This window comes from Mus caroli, unplaced genomic scaffold (genome assembly GCF_978045245.1).
Source record: "Mus caroli unplaced genomic scaffold, Mus_caroli_1 scaffold_1, whole genome shotgun sequence".
In the NCBI taxonomy this organism is placed as follows: domain Eukaryota; kingdom Metazoa; phylum Chordata; class Mammalia; order Rodentia; family Muridae; genus Mus; species Mus caroli.
Window position 1 is genome coordinate 167,237,727 of NW_028227256.1, and position 14,574 is coordinate 167,252,300.

The following is a 14,574-nucleotide window of genomic DNA, read 5'->3' on the forward strand; positions in this document are numbered from 1 at the left end:
AGCCCCCTGTGAGCAGAGGCCAGCAGGGGGAGTCTGGCAGCCCACTGTGAGCAGAGGCCAGCAGGGGGAGTCTGACAGCCCACTGTGAGCAGAGGCAGATCAGAAGCATCCCAAGTCTGTGATGAAATCCCACAAAAAGGAGGAACAACTATTTTTTATCTGACAGGAGAGTAATGTCTCAGTCTTACAAAAGCTATAAACAGTGTGGAAAACAAACAACCACAAAATTTCCCAGAAGCCCACAGTTCACTCAAGTAGCTAAGAAGTCATAATAAAATTTAAAAGCAAAGACAAGAAAATAAAACAGGCACACTAAATGGAATAAAGACAAAGAATAAGAGTGGGTTTCTTTTCAGGAATAAGGGAGCCAGAATATAATGCAGCAATAAATTTCCCCTTCTTGTATCAAGGGTTTGTATTACTGCTCTTCCTTGTAGATACTGTTTTCAACAATGTTAGCACACCTTACAGGCACTAGAAAGCTGTTAACCTAGACTGCCATACTTAAGAAAATGAGATGTTTAACACTAAATGTGACGCAGGCATGGCAGGACACACTGGGAATCCAGCACTCAAGGTACTGAAGCCGGAGGATTTCAATTTCTAGGCGAGCCTGGGATACACAGTGAGACCCTGACTATAAGAATAGCCAGAGAGATGGCTCAGAAGCTAAGAGCACTTGCTGCTCTTGCAGACGACCTGAGTTAGGTTCCCAGCACCCACATGGTACTCCCAACCTCAGGTAACTCCAGCTCCAGGGTTCCAACAACTTCTCCTAGCCTCCATGGGCACTATGCATACACATGGTATACAGAACACACAAAGGCACACTCCCATACCGACACACACACAGTAAGTAAACCTTTTTTCAAAGCTGTTTAAAAAAAAAAATCCAGTAGTCAAAATACGACAAGATGAAGAAAGTAGAAATAGATAAATATTGTAAGAAAGAAACAAAAAGATTAAAGGTAAATTTAAGCATATCAATAACATTTAACACAACTGAGCTAAGCACTCCAGTTAAAAGGCAGTGAGTGAGGATGAAAGTAATAAATTCACAAAAGATTTTAAGATCTCCATTACTCATTCAATACAGCAACCGAAAGAAAATCTGAAGGAACGCTCCTAACCAACTGGTCCAAACGTGCGGTGTGCCCTACCCAGTGACAACGTGCAAACACATGCTGTGCAAGAGAACACGTGTGAACGCACACTGGGCCCAACAAGCAGAGCAGCAGGCTACGAGGCTGTGTCCTCTGCAGTATGGCATGCAGATCTACTCCAGAGAGGAGGAGAGCATCAGAAACCACAGAGGAAGTGACAGAGGGGCAACTCAACAAAGAAGCAAGCAGCACAGCACAGGCTCCAGCTCCCCAGCTCCCACATCGGGATACAGAGCCTGCCTGGATGCACAGCAACAGATGAACGAGTGCCATCTGCCCGATTTCAAGTCTCATCGTAAGGCAGGATGAATGGATGGTGTAAAGACAAACACTGAGATGAGTGTTCTGGGAAACTGGATATGCAGACGGAACAAGGCAGAGCCTAGCGAATAGCAAGCCCAGAAACACATCCAATTCATGTAGGACATACATCTTTATTTTTCAGAAGTTTTCCATTCATAGCAAAATCTGAGTAAGGATTTGGTAGTTCCCAGTATCCCACCTCTCAGACCCCCTCTCCCAGCATCTGTGTGAGTGGCACTGTTGTTAGGAATAAGGTGTAGAGAAAATGTGCACGAACACATCATTATCTCTCTGCATGTACACACACATGCTCGCTGCTGCTGTACTGTCTGTGGGATGTGCCAACTGCAGAATGGCAGGCACATACCACCACTGCAGTAACACAGAGGTGGTGTTGTGTTCTAGTTAATTGTTCCTCCTCCGTGAAGGCTCACAATTACTGATGTTTTCCCTCTCTTATACATCACACGATTTCAGAGCCTTTTTAGATTGGCCCCCTTTCCATTACAATGTGCCCTTGTGCTTTCTCATGGATTGATAGCTCATTTCCATTTAGCACTACCTACCATTCCACTGCCGGGATGTAGTCTGTATACTGATGCACTGAAAGCCATGATGGTTTCTGAGACTTAGAAACTATGCTACATACATCGCTGTGTGTGTCTGTCTTTATGTGAACAGTTGGAGCCCCTTTGGGTAGATACAAAGGAGCCCAACTCCAGGATCATCCGGTAGGAACAGGTTTCATTTTGCTAGAAACTGCCAAAGTGGCTGCATCACACTGTCATGCCTTTGTGTTTGTGTCTACTGGAGTACATCAACTCACCTTTTTATACAAAGTGTCACAGTAAGTTCATGGGGAAAGGGTGACATCTCAACAGGTAGTACCACTCCCATGAAAAGGGGAAAATATGAACAGTGACTCATACTGCACACAATACTAAAACATTAAACAATCAAAACAAGACAATATCCCCCAAGCACTCGGACACAAATCTCAGCCACGTAGATCAAGCGAAGTCTTAGTAAGACATACAATTTTTAAAGAAAATCAATCAAAATATTCAAAACTGAAAGATATTTTGCTCTTTAAAGATAAGTATAAAATTGAAAAGGCAAACAACAAACTAGAAGAAAATACCTGCATAATCAGCTGGTCATTTATTTAAAAAATATCTATCTAAAGTTTCAATAAACAAATAGACAAGGTGCTGGAAAGATGGCTCAGTGGTCAGAGCACTGGTCCTCCAGAGGGTCATGTTTGATTTCCAGCCCCCACAGGGCAGCTCACAACCACCTGTAATTCCAGTTCCAAGGGATCTGATACTCTTTTTTGAACTCTATGGGAAATGCACATACACAGTACACAGATAAACATACAGGCAAAATATCAACACATAGACTGTTTTAAGTTAAAAAACAAAAAACATTAAAAAACAGAGAGATGAAAAGAACTTTACCAAAAAAGATATATCATAGTAAATAAATATATGAACACATGCTCAGTTTTATTAGTCATCACGGAACTATAAACTAAAGCCACTACATACCCTGCAGAACGGTGAAAATTAAAAACAATACTCAAACCAAGGTGGACCCGGCACCATGGAAACTACTATCTACTGTGGATAGGGACACAGTCACTTTGGAAAAGAGTTTGGTAACTTCTTAACAAGCTAGGCATGCACTTATCACACCAACTAGAATGTCTACTGCCCAGTATGTATACAGAGAAATGAAACTACATCCACATAGACCACAACTGAACATTCACAGCTGCTTTGCCAGTGATGGCCACACAGCAGAAACGATTCAAACGCCTATGCTGAGTCAGCTGTGCCGCACACTTACATAAGAATACTGCAAAAGAAAAAGAAACACGGGACTAAGACATTTAGTTAGTAAGAATGAATTGGGAAAAAAAAACAAAGAATAAATTTCAGAAGTACTGTTTTAAGAAGCCAGACAGAAAAGATTGTACTATATGACTTTATAAAGTTAAATCTGATGAGAAGCTAAAGTGATAAAAGATACATCAATGTTGTCACAGAGTGGTGGCCACAGGGGACTGACCGAAAAGGGACATAGGAAACTTCTGTGATTCATGGAAATGTTATGTATAATTACAACAGTGGAATACCAATGGTTCAAAATAAGGTTTTCATGGTAAAGAGTAATGGCTAATTTGTTAATTTTGAACAGTTTCACTCATGAGTCAACATCACACTTGCACATCATTTGCATCTAGACTCCCAATTTTTAAAAAATAGCCTTACGACTGTATTGTCTTCATAACAACACAGGCTTGCAACGGCCCACCTTGCCCTTTCTCTTCTTATCGCTGCCCACATCTTTTAATAGCATTCTCTTAGACCTACAGCTGGGCTCAGCACGCTTACGCCTCAGCTCAACCTTCTCTGTCGTTTTAGCCTTCTGTGGAAAATAGCTCAGTCTGCCCACCGTAAGCACTGTGCTTCTCTTCAGAACCCCACCTTCCCCAGGCAGAGAGGAAATAGCCGTCCTCCTTATAATGCATCCCTTTGTGGGGCTGGTGCTTGCCACATTTCCTAGATAAAGTCCATCGAGGCTTAGGAGCATCCATCACAGCTCATAGGGCAATCTCAACACAGAGAGAGAGAACAATCTCTCAACATTTTAGAGGCATTTAATATCATTTTCTTTAATAGTTATAGGCAGAAAAGGGAAAAGGGCAAATTAAAGTATTGGAAATGTACTTACTTGGATTAAGAATGTCGACAATCTCAAAGTCATTCACCCGGCAAATGGGCATAAAGGAATCCCTTAAAAGATGCAGAAAAGACCCATGAATTCAAACATCTTAATTTCAAACATATTTTTAAAGATACTTCTCAGTGTTCTAGGGCCAAGTGAGGTCAAATCCTACTACAGTGCAGTCCTGCAGTGCTCTATCTGCTTCTATAGTGCATTTAGCATTTGTGCAAGGCCTCCTTCCTGCATGTTACACCATATTCATGCAGTATCAAGGCAGTCAGTTCCTACTCAGCAGTACACACTTCCGGTGATACTAAGACTCTTCAAGGTCATAAAGCTAACAACTCCAAACTTACGGCATCTTAAAACATCACGTCAGAGCACTATGTGAAGTGTCAGTATGGAAGATGAAAGAAGTCACCCTTACTCACATGTAAAAGAACAAACTTCTGACTGGTAAGAAGCCCTCCATTAAATGTGGATATGTGACTTCTATGTTCATCGGCATCTGAATGAGATAAATCATGAAATCTAAGTCACAGATCAGTCAGACAAAGTAAGAAACACCTTGAGCTATAAGAAAACTTAACCATAGAATATAATCACACAGTATTAATTCATTACCATGAAATCTGGAAACAACATGACTCGCAGTGCACAGCTAGAGTCAGCAGTAATATATGTCTGGTTCCAGATGAGCACTTAATGAATGAAGATTTGTAAATGAATGGAAATAACATCAGGCCTAATGCTGAACTTTGTTGTTCTTTTAACCTTTACGACCTGCTTCAGAGGGACAAGGGATACCTCATTTTGTAAAGAAACTAAACCCTTGCAAAGAGCCACAGTAAACAGAGGGCAAACTCTTGGATCTTTAAGAACATCTAATCACAAGCCAATAGTGGTAGCAGGCATCCACAGGAAGATCACGAGTTCAAGGACCCCATTGGCTAACAAAACAAAACATAAAAAAAAAGAACAAAAGAATCCCAATGGTACCCTACAGATGGCACACCTTCATGGATCCTCAGACAATGATTTAATAATTTCAACACACACATACTCGACCAAGAAAAACAGTATTCCTTACTAGAACTATCTGGTTTGCCACATTTCAATTAATTTAATCTTACTGTCTATCCTCCATTTTAATCTTAGAGACCACCCTACAAAAAATTTTCTTTTCTGACGTCTTGGCAGGTGTTTAGTAAAATCTCTGAAACAGACCTACAGATCTGCAATCACACTGTATAGAATCAGTAATTTCCAAGAGTTGTTTGGTCTTTCATTATAGTTTCTATCTTACTAAGGATTCTCATGTATGTTACTCTTTGCCTAAAAGTCCTCTGTATGTGAGATCTATTTTACATTTGTTGGAATTAAAGTCAAGCAACTCTTAACCTTGCGGGTAGCGTGCCCTGTGTGCAGAACTGCCCGAACAACACGAGCAAAACCCAGTTAACTCACCATGTAGAAGTGCTCCAGCCGGACTCCATACACTAACTGTAAGGCTTTCATGTAAATCATGTACAAGACGTCAGACTACAACAGAAGAACAAATGTCAAGGTCATATGCAGAGAGCTCTCATTACCCTTGTCACCATCCAATGCTACAGTCAATGAGTGCAATAAAAATCACCCAGCTGCCCTCAAAATACTTTATAATTTCTCCAAATGTCAAGGCACCTTGTGGTACATATCAGTGTGTAGTGAATAGCCACGGGAACTGGTTACTTCTGAATGAGAATTAGTCTATCCAAATCCAACCCAATCAATCCAACCACCCCAGGCAGGGAGACAGGTGAGGCTTCCAGAACACTGTCAGGAGCATGGAAATGCTGGAACCCTCGGGACTTTATCTTTATTTTCTAAAGAAAGATCACAGGGACTACCCTGATGCTGCTATGGCTGGAAGAGCATCTCAGATTTCACATTAGTTGCAACACTTGGAATACTGACTATAAAATTAATGGAGAAATAACTTGATTTAAAAACCTTATCTTCTAAGTCAATAGATCCCAAATGCTGGCCCGAGAAGTTGTCTAATCTGAACTCAACTTTATTGGGTGGCCACAAAGGCCTGAGATACACTGCTTCGTGGCACTGTCCCCTAGCGCTGTATGGTTCACCTCACAGGTCTCACATTTACTCTCAGGCCATTCCTGCTATTGTAAAGAACTGAAGCACTCTGAGATAAACAAGCTTGCATTCTGTATTATAAAAGAAGTCTTCCTATTTTATAACTTCAAGGCCAACATAGGAAAGTGGAGGGAGATTTTGGGATTTTGCTATGACACATAAATAGCTCATTTTTGCATTTAATAACCAAACATATAAAGAATAACACCTGTCAAAATAAGTCAATTCCCACCTGGGGCAAAATGTAAGAAAATTAATCTGCATGCTTCCAAAGAAGACTGTTTGTAAGCATGCATGTGTTGTGTGGGAGACCATTTGGAATAAATCCTGTCAAGCTCCCCAATAAATGATACCCTCATACCACCACTCCAGTAATAATAAAAAATTTAATATACTGTAATATATCTATGGTTTAAAGCCTCTTTTTTTCTTTAAGGAAAACAACCATATTAAAGACCTGAGCTCCCAGTGGGAATGAATGTACACGGTGCCCCACATATAAACTTAATGTTATTTTAAAAGTAGACCAGGCGAGAGATTTTTTCTTAGATTAAAAGTGACTGGCCTACGACAAATCTGAGGGCAATGCCTCTCTTCCCACACTGCAGACCCTGGAGCTTCCTGTGCTCTTCAGCATCAGTGACTACATGCAAAGACAAGCACATTTTACCTTCGGATTTGGAACAAAATCGCTCTTCGAGAGGTTTTTGCCATCTGCTCCTGTTAATAATTTATTGCGAATATGAACCACAAGCTCAGCTACATTGTATCTGGGGAATGACAAAGTTTCCATTATGGGAGTCTCCTCCTAGTTTGAAAAAAGAAAAAAATAAAGATAAGAAACATACACAATTAATAGTTCTTATTATCTGGAAACTCATACTTAAGAGAAAAAAATGAGCAAGCTCTGTTTGTACCGTTCATAGTAGTGTTATCATTAAATATCTGAGCAAGGTAAAAAATCTGAAGCTAAGCACGGAAATGCCACCAGTGATCCCAACTCTCAGGATGTGGGAAGAGGAGGGTCAGAAACTCAAGGCAAATTTTATAATTGTATGTAAAATTCTAGGCCAGCTTGGGCTACATAACACTGTCCTCAAACCCAACATTTAAAAAACAACAACAACAACAACAACAAAAAGAATTTTATTCATACACACATACAAACACACAATGAAATAAAGATGGTCTCTTATACTAAAATAGCTTTTATAGCAAAGTAACAGTCATTTTCTGTTCATTATCCTCATGTATTCTTCCATAAGGGATAGAGGCTTTGAGCTGACATACAATAGGAAAATTATGTTGTTCTCTTTGTATACAAGAGCCAGGGCATTTAATATTCTTAGCGAAGAACTATTTTCTCAAAGTGCAAGATGGGCAGTATCAACAGCAGAAGCTAGATACAAGCAATACTAACACAAGGTAGAAAATAAAATTGGATTTTATTTGATTGCACTGCTATTATCAACACACAGTGTTCATATTAGATGACTAATATACACATCATATTGGATGACTAACAATTTAAGATGCTAGCAGGAGAGAGAGCGGGAGGAAAAAGGAGAGGAAGTGGGGGAGAGGGATGCCTTGATTTAAAGCAGAAATCCCTTTCAGCAGAGCAAAAACTTAAAACACATAAAACAGTAAAAGGCCCTTTGGCCTCATGTGTGCAGATAACAGATTATTCCTACCGGTGTCCTCTTAAAATAATACCTGTCATAATTCTACCTCCCTCATATATCCCAGGACACAACTCGAAATGTTTGGAGATATTTTTAGTTGTTAGGACAAAAATCCAATGGCTAGAGGCCAGGCATTCTGCCAAATTCCCTGGAACATTCAGTGTCTCTCTCACTGCAGTGCTGTCTGTCTGAAAGGTCAGTGTGAGCAGAGACCCAGCAGGGACACACTCAGTTCTGCAAACAAACTGAAAGGGCTTGTGGCTTACAAGTTCTGAATCTACTTCAGGCTCTCACCATGTCTTAGAACAGGTATGCCTAAACAGACGCTCCAGCAGAGTGCTTGCCTAGCCTCCCAATAAATGGAAACTGCCACCTTCAACATGGCGGTCAGGTGGCATCCTGACTCTGCTTGAGACCTTCAAAACACCACAGATCCAGGAACCCTCGGCCATTTCTTAACACTTAGAAGACTCTTCCTGCGCCACTGAGAAACGCTGCTGCACCGCACTGCTGATGCTGTTTCTCATCCCAGCAACTGCACAGAAGGCATCAGATCCCTGCTTACAGGGCACTGCTTTCAAAAGCAATGTGAAGAAAGCAGTGATGTCCCTTCTAAGCTTCTCCACTACATACAAGTGACCATTCCTTTATGACACTAGTTTTGGAGGCCTTGCCATTTATGAGAGAGATGACTGTACCTTTTCATATTCATGCCAACCAAAATCAGTATAACTTGTACCTAAAGTGAGAGTGCTTTCTGGCATGCATCAAGGAGGCAATAGTTATGTAGTCACCACGAGGTCTAACACTACCTCTAGGCCAATTCTGTCAGCACCCACAGGCTGAGGCTTTACCCCTCATCCTGCTCGCCTGACAGGATGCTCACGGGCTACTTTACTTATCCTTCTGACAGCCTGACTACTGCACTCTACAGTTCCTGCCATGCCCTCCTTAGATTTGATTCATCTGCTAGAGCAGCTCGGCCATAAGGAAATATCTACTCATTTACTACAGAAGGTACTGTGAGGGATGAACACCAGATGAAGAGACGAGGGCCAAGTATGAAGGAGGGACTTGCGGCCTATAGGACCACAAGGTGTCTAGCTAGCCCAGAGTTCCTCAATCAGCCCTTTAGGGGTTTTCTTAAAAACAAGTTTTATCATGTAGGTATGACTGATTTAATCAATGCCAACAGCTTCCAGGATCAGAGATCAGGGACCAAATGTCCAAGCCCATAGGACTGACTGACTGTCTCAGTCCTCTAGTAAGCTCTTCCTCCCCTAACGCACCAAGCAACAGCTAAGCATCAACACACAAAAGTGCATTTATCACTGTGAGGAGTCCAAGGATTTCTGGATGTGTATGCCAAGAACTGGACAATGACAAAATGTATATTTCACAACCTGAAACTGTCCTACTTACGTTATTACTCCTGAAATATTATTTTTGTCAACATCTTCCTTTGTATTAGTCTATGTCTGTGTGTATGCAGGTACATGTGGAGACCAAAGGCAGCCTCCAATTGTTTCTCAGGTGCCAACCATTCATCTTTCTGTCTGCCTTTCTTTTTTTCTTTCTCTTTCTTTCTTTCTTTCTTTCTTTTTCTTTCTTCCTTCCTTCCTTCCTTCCTTCCTTCCTTTCTTTCTGGCATCTATTAATCATCCATTTACTTATTTGTTTACTTACTTATTTAAAGATATGGTCTCATGAGCCTAGAGTTATTTACTCAGAAATGGCATCTATGCCAGGTAGTGGTGGCGCACGCCTTTAATCCCAGCACTTGGGAGGCAGAGGCAGTCGGATTTCTGAGTTCAAGGCCAGCCTGGTCTACAAAGTGAGTTCCCGGACAGCCAAGGCTATACGAGAAACCCTGTGTTGAAAACAAAACAATACAAAAAAGAAGGAAAGAAAGGAAGAAAGGAACTCATTTATTTAATCGTAATCATTTAGAGGTCATCAAGTTTGCTAGGCTTACTGAGCACCCGGGGCCTGCCTGTCTCCATCTCTACAATGCTGAGACTATAAGTAAATACTATCATGTCTAGAACTAAAAAAATAAAAAATAAAAAAAGTGGGTCCTAGGGGTTGACTCAGGTCTGCCTTTCCACACCGAGCTATTTCCCCAGCTAGTCAATCTTGGTCTAGGGCAGGGTGTTAATACAGGAAGAAATGGCCTCTAGTGACTGTGGGCAATTGTAGCACTCATAATAGAAATAGTTATGATCCAGTGAAAGAAACTGCAAGAGCTTCAACATGGCCTGTGAGCCTGGATTTTCCCCACACTCTTCTTACAGAATTTGAACTTTAAACTATGATTTTTACTTTCTATTACTGAATTTCATAACTGTAAACTTTTATTTAAGAACTAGGATCACTCAAATTTAGATGAAGATGCTTCACACATTAGCCATCCATTTCAGTGTAAATGTTGGGGAAAGCAAAATATCCTACCCTGAGTATTGTTGTTTCCTGTGTTTCAAGAAACCACAGACCTCTGTAGACGCAGGAGAGGCTCAACAAGGTCCTCCTGTCAAAAGACATTTATAGTTATTTACATTAGAAAAGAGAAAAAGCAGTCAGAAGTTTCTCTATGCGATAGTTTCTTCTCTACATAGGAGAGATCTCAGCCTGAAAAAAAAGACAATTTCTAGCTGGGCGGTGATGGCACACGCCTTTAGTCCCAGCACTTGGGAGGCTGAGACAGGTGGATTTCTGAGTTCGAGGCCAGCCTGGTCTACAGAGTGAGTTCCAGGACAGCCAGGACTACAGAGAAACCCTGTCTCGAAAACCCAAAAACCAAAACAAAAACAAAGCCATGTCTGATCCCTGCCCAGGTACAGGTCACTACAGGGGACAATGACATGAGAGACTTCATCAGCATGACAAGGCAGCCTCCGTTTACTGTGTATCCCCTCTAGCCACAACCGTAACTGTCCAGTCACCTTCTTTCCCTACAGAGTTCATGGCCCTCACTAATCTCTTTCTGGGCTCACTTGGCCAGTCCTCCTTTGGGTTCAGGCAAATATCAGATTCCAGACTTTTCTGTTCAGTATCCTGAGGTCAGTTTATTTCTTCAATTGAAACCATCAAGCTTTCAGAGGAGAAAAAATTAAATTAAGCATTCAATATTTTTCATCTGCATCTCAGTTTTTAAAATTGTTTATAAGAACATAAGGGGTTACTTGAGAAGAAAAAAAACAAGCCACACCTAGATTAGAGATAGATTAATAACAGAAAACGTGGGTATAAAATCATAATCACACAGCCCTCTCTGCTGTGATATACACTACTGTCAGGGTAATTCTTATAAAACATCAAACCCTTACAAACGTACAAAGAGATTACCTACCACACAAATCCCAACCTTTCCCACTGAAGTTGCCAAAGCCTTTAATAATCTCATGCTCTTTCTGGTCCAAGTTAATGTCTTCCAAGTCTTCTCCTAAGTGTCCAATGTTGTGTTACGCCTGCCTGAGAATTTCTGAGGATCAATTTCCCAACCTAAAGCTACCCCTACCCAGAGGCTCACAACTGCACTTGAAGTAATAATGCCCTCTTCTCAGAAGCAAATTGTGTTCATTTTAATAGTGCAATTTCAGTTCCAACTCCTGTGTGTGTGTGTGTGTGTGTGTGTGTGTGTGTGTGTTTCGAGGACAGAGAAAGAGGCCATCTAACTATAAAGGTACTATATACTTTATATACAGTAAAAAAGCTCTCTGATATGTTAGTTCAAATAGGACAATTACCTCTAGGAGCTCCCATTTCTCCATTATAAGTAACACTTCAGTGCTAAGCACAACATAACTTACATTATATACAACTGGTTTTGCAGTGCAAAATTAAGCAAGCAACTCCCAGTTCTGAGGAAGTAGATAAAACATTCCTGGAAAATACGGGGAGGGCTTTGTGTTACACCCATGTAGATCCATGTACATTCAGCTCCCTGACTTTTGGATGATGATATTTTCGCCTTTTGATAAATGGTTCTTGGTTTAATCCAGAGATGGTGGCGTAATGGAGATACATAAAAAATTGGCAAGCATTCAAACAAGTCACACTGACACCATTCTTGTGGCTCATGCCCATAAAGTCAGCACTTGAGAGATGGGAGGTGAGAGACTCCCAGGACTCATAGGAAGGGACCTTTGATGAAATGCCCGACAGTAGGGAGAGGGAACTTATAGAGCCCACCTGCAGCAGGAAGACAAGACATCAAGTGAGGGATGGGGCTGCCATCCCACTGTCACACCTCTGACCCATAATTGTTTCTCTCTGAAAGAATTACAGGGATGGAAATGGAGAAGAGCCTGAGAAAAAGAAGGTCCAGTGACAGGCCCAAAGTGGGATCCAGCTCAAGGGGCAGTCCCAAGGCCTGGCACTACTACTGAGGCTATGAAGCGCTCACAAAAAGGGATCTAGCATGACTGCCCTCCGAAAGACCCAACAAGCAGCTGAAAGAGTCAGATGCAGATATTTGCACCCAACCAATGGACAGAAGCAGCTGATCCCTGTTGTTGAATTAGGGAAGGCTGAAAGAAGCTGAGGAGAACAATTCTGTAAGGGGACTAGCAATCTCAATTAATCTGGATCCCTGAGATCTTTCAAACACTGGACCACCAAACAGACAGCATTCACCAGCAAATATGAATATGGCCCCCAACACACATACAGTAGAGGACTGCCGGGTCTGTGTTCATTCAGAGATGATACACCTAACCCTCAAGAGACTGGAGGCTCCACAGAGTTTAGAGATCAGGTGGGGTGGGGGATGGGGGCATCCATGTGGAGACAGGTTGGGGAGGGGAAGAGTTTGGGATGTGGATCAGTCGGAGGGTGGGTGGGGAGGTAAGGGGAATGGAATATGGAGTGTAAAAAAATTGAATTACAAATAAAGTTAAATAAATAAAAAAAAAAAAGACTAGTCTCAGGAATATAGGGGTTCGAGACCAACCTAGGATAGATGAGACTGTCAAATCAACACACAAGTTAGTAAACCCAGATGCCCCATCCTTGGCCTTGCACCCGGCCCTCCAGCGCCCACCCGCTCAAACTCACCTGGAGGCCCAGCAGCTCACGGAAAAACAGTTAAAAACCGAGCGACCAACCGAAAACCGCTGACCGTTGTCATTTTTCAAACCAGCCGCCTTTTTTTTGCGAGGCCAGCCCCTTTCTGCACAGTGCGCTTCCTTCGCGACGGATGCCGGGAAGGCTCAGAAACCCACGGTGGGTGGGACTTGACGAGTTGCGCTGCGAGCCAGGCTCCAGATCTGCGGAACCATTCTTCAGAGTTACAGTTTCTAGCCGGAACCGCGACTCTGCCAGATCAGGAAGCGCAGCAGGTAGTGGGAGGAGTTCCGGGATGTGTTTACCCGGTTGTCACAGACTGGAATTTTGCTTTCAGCGTCCCAGTTAGCGAGCAGGCAGACAGACGGTTTCTAAGCCCCTTCTCTTAGGCTCAGAGAGTAACAGCGAATAGAGGATGTGTTGTTCTCAAATTAATCAAAGGCGTTATAGAGAATCCAGGAGTACTAGTAACAGTCTCACTGTTTGATAAGCATTGATGGGGTCAAATTTTGACCCCACTGGATATTTGTACACATCATTTCTCCTTAAGTCAATGAAAGCTTGAGGGCGGGGACGCGAATGGATGAATAGACATTGTTAAGGACATCCAATTTAAATCTTCAGTTTACTCACTTTGAGGACTCAATATAGGATAATAAATCTAGAAGCATAAACGTACAGGAATATGATTCTTCACTTGCCAAACATGAGCAAAACCACTAGTTCATCTCATGGGTGAGCCATTTCTGTGGCTTACTGACATTACAGGTAACAAAGAATATACAGAACTCTCTATTCACGGGTGTTTTAATATCCTTTGAGTACCTTTACTACTTGATTTTTAAAAATAAATAGGTAAGATTTTAATTGTTATATTCTTGAGCCAATACATAGTTTCATATAAGTAGCTGGAACATGGCTACACTGAAAATACAGTACAATTTAACATGGAGAATTCTGGCAACGTCGCTGTATATCCGATTTATTCACTGGGTGGCGCTGCTGCATTGATTTTAACATTACTGAGAATTTCATTCCAGTAATCAAAACTATAGAGATAAACATCGGACACAATGTTCTGGATTTAAAAAATTTTTCTAAATTTATGGGCTTTAAAGTACATGTTTACAGTCCTGGCCTAAGAAGAAAAATAGCATCGAATTCAAGTAGTTGTCTGCATTTTATTTCTCTCTAAGCGTTCTTGTTAATCTGCTCGCCTCTTCAGTCGCGTTCATCTTTAGGAAAGATTTTGGAAATTGAGCTATACATTTGAAATAATTTATGCAGTATTAGTCTGCATATAAAATACCTAACATTCGCTGTTTGGGGTGAACTCTAAATAAATACAAGGAACCACAGGCCTGGCATTGTGCTTTAACCCTTTAGAATACTTTCCTCAACGTGTACATGAAGTTATTTTAATGTAGTTTATATAGACACCATTCTGAATCATCAGTCAAACATATTTAATGTGGTGAAAATATTTG

General features: G+C 41.4%; 1 protein-coding gene across 1 annotated transcript in view; it reads right to left on the minus strand.

Annotated features, from left to right (window-relative positions):
• Nucleotides 1-13,191, minus strand: part of Nuf2 (NUF2 component of NDC80 kinetochore complex) — a 33,319-nt gene extending 20,128 nt beyond the window's left edge. The window contains exons 1-6 of the mRNA XM_021165446.3: nt 13,079-13,191; nt 10,475-10,550; nt 7,009-7,146; nt 5,667-5,741; nt 4,631-4,707; nt 4,206-4,267 (exon numbers count right to left, since the gene is read on the minus strand). Of these exons, the coding sequence (XP_021021105.1) occupies nt 4,206-4,267; nt 4,631-4,707; nt 5,667-5,741; nt 7,009-7,131 (337 nt within the window). The 5' untranslated portion in view covers nt 7,132-7,146; nt 10,475-10,550; nt 13,079-13,191. The remainder of the gene's footprint in view (nt 1-4,205; nt 4,268-4,630; nt 4,708-5,666; nt 5,742-7,008; nt 7,147-10,474; nt 10,551-13,078) is intronic.
• Nucleotides 13,192-14,574: the final 1,383 nt, after the last annotated feature.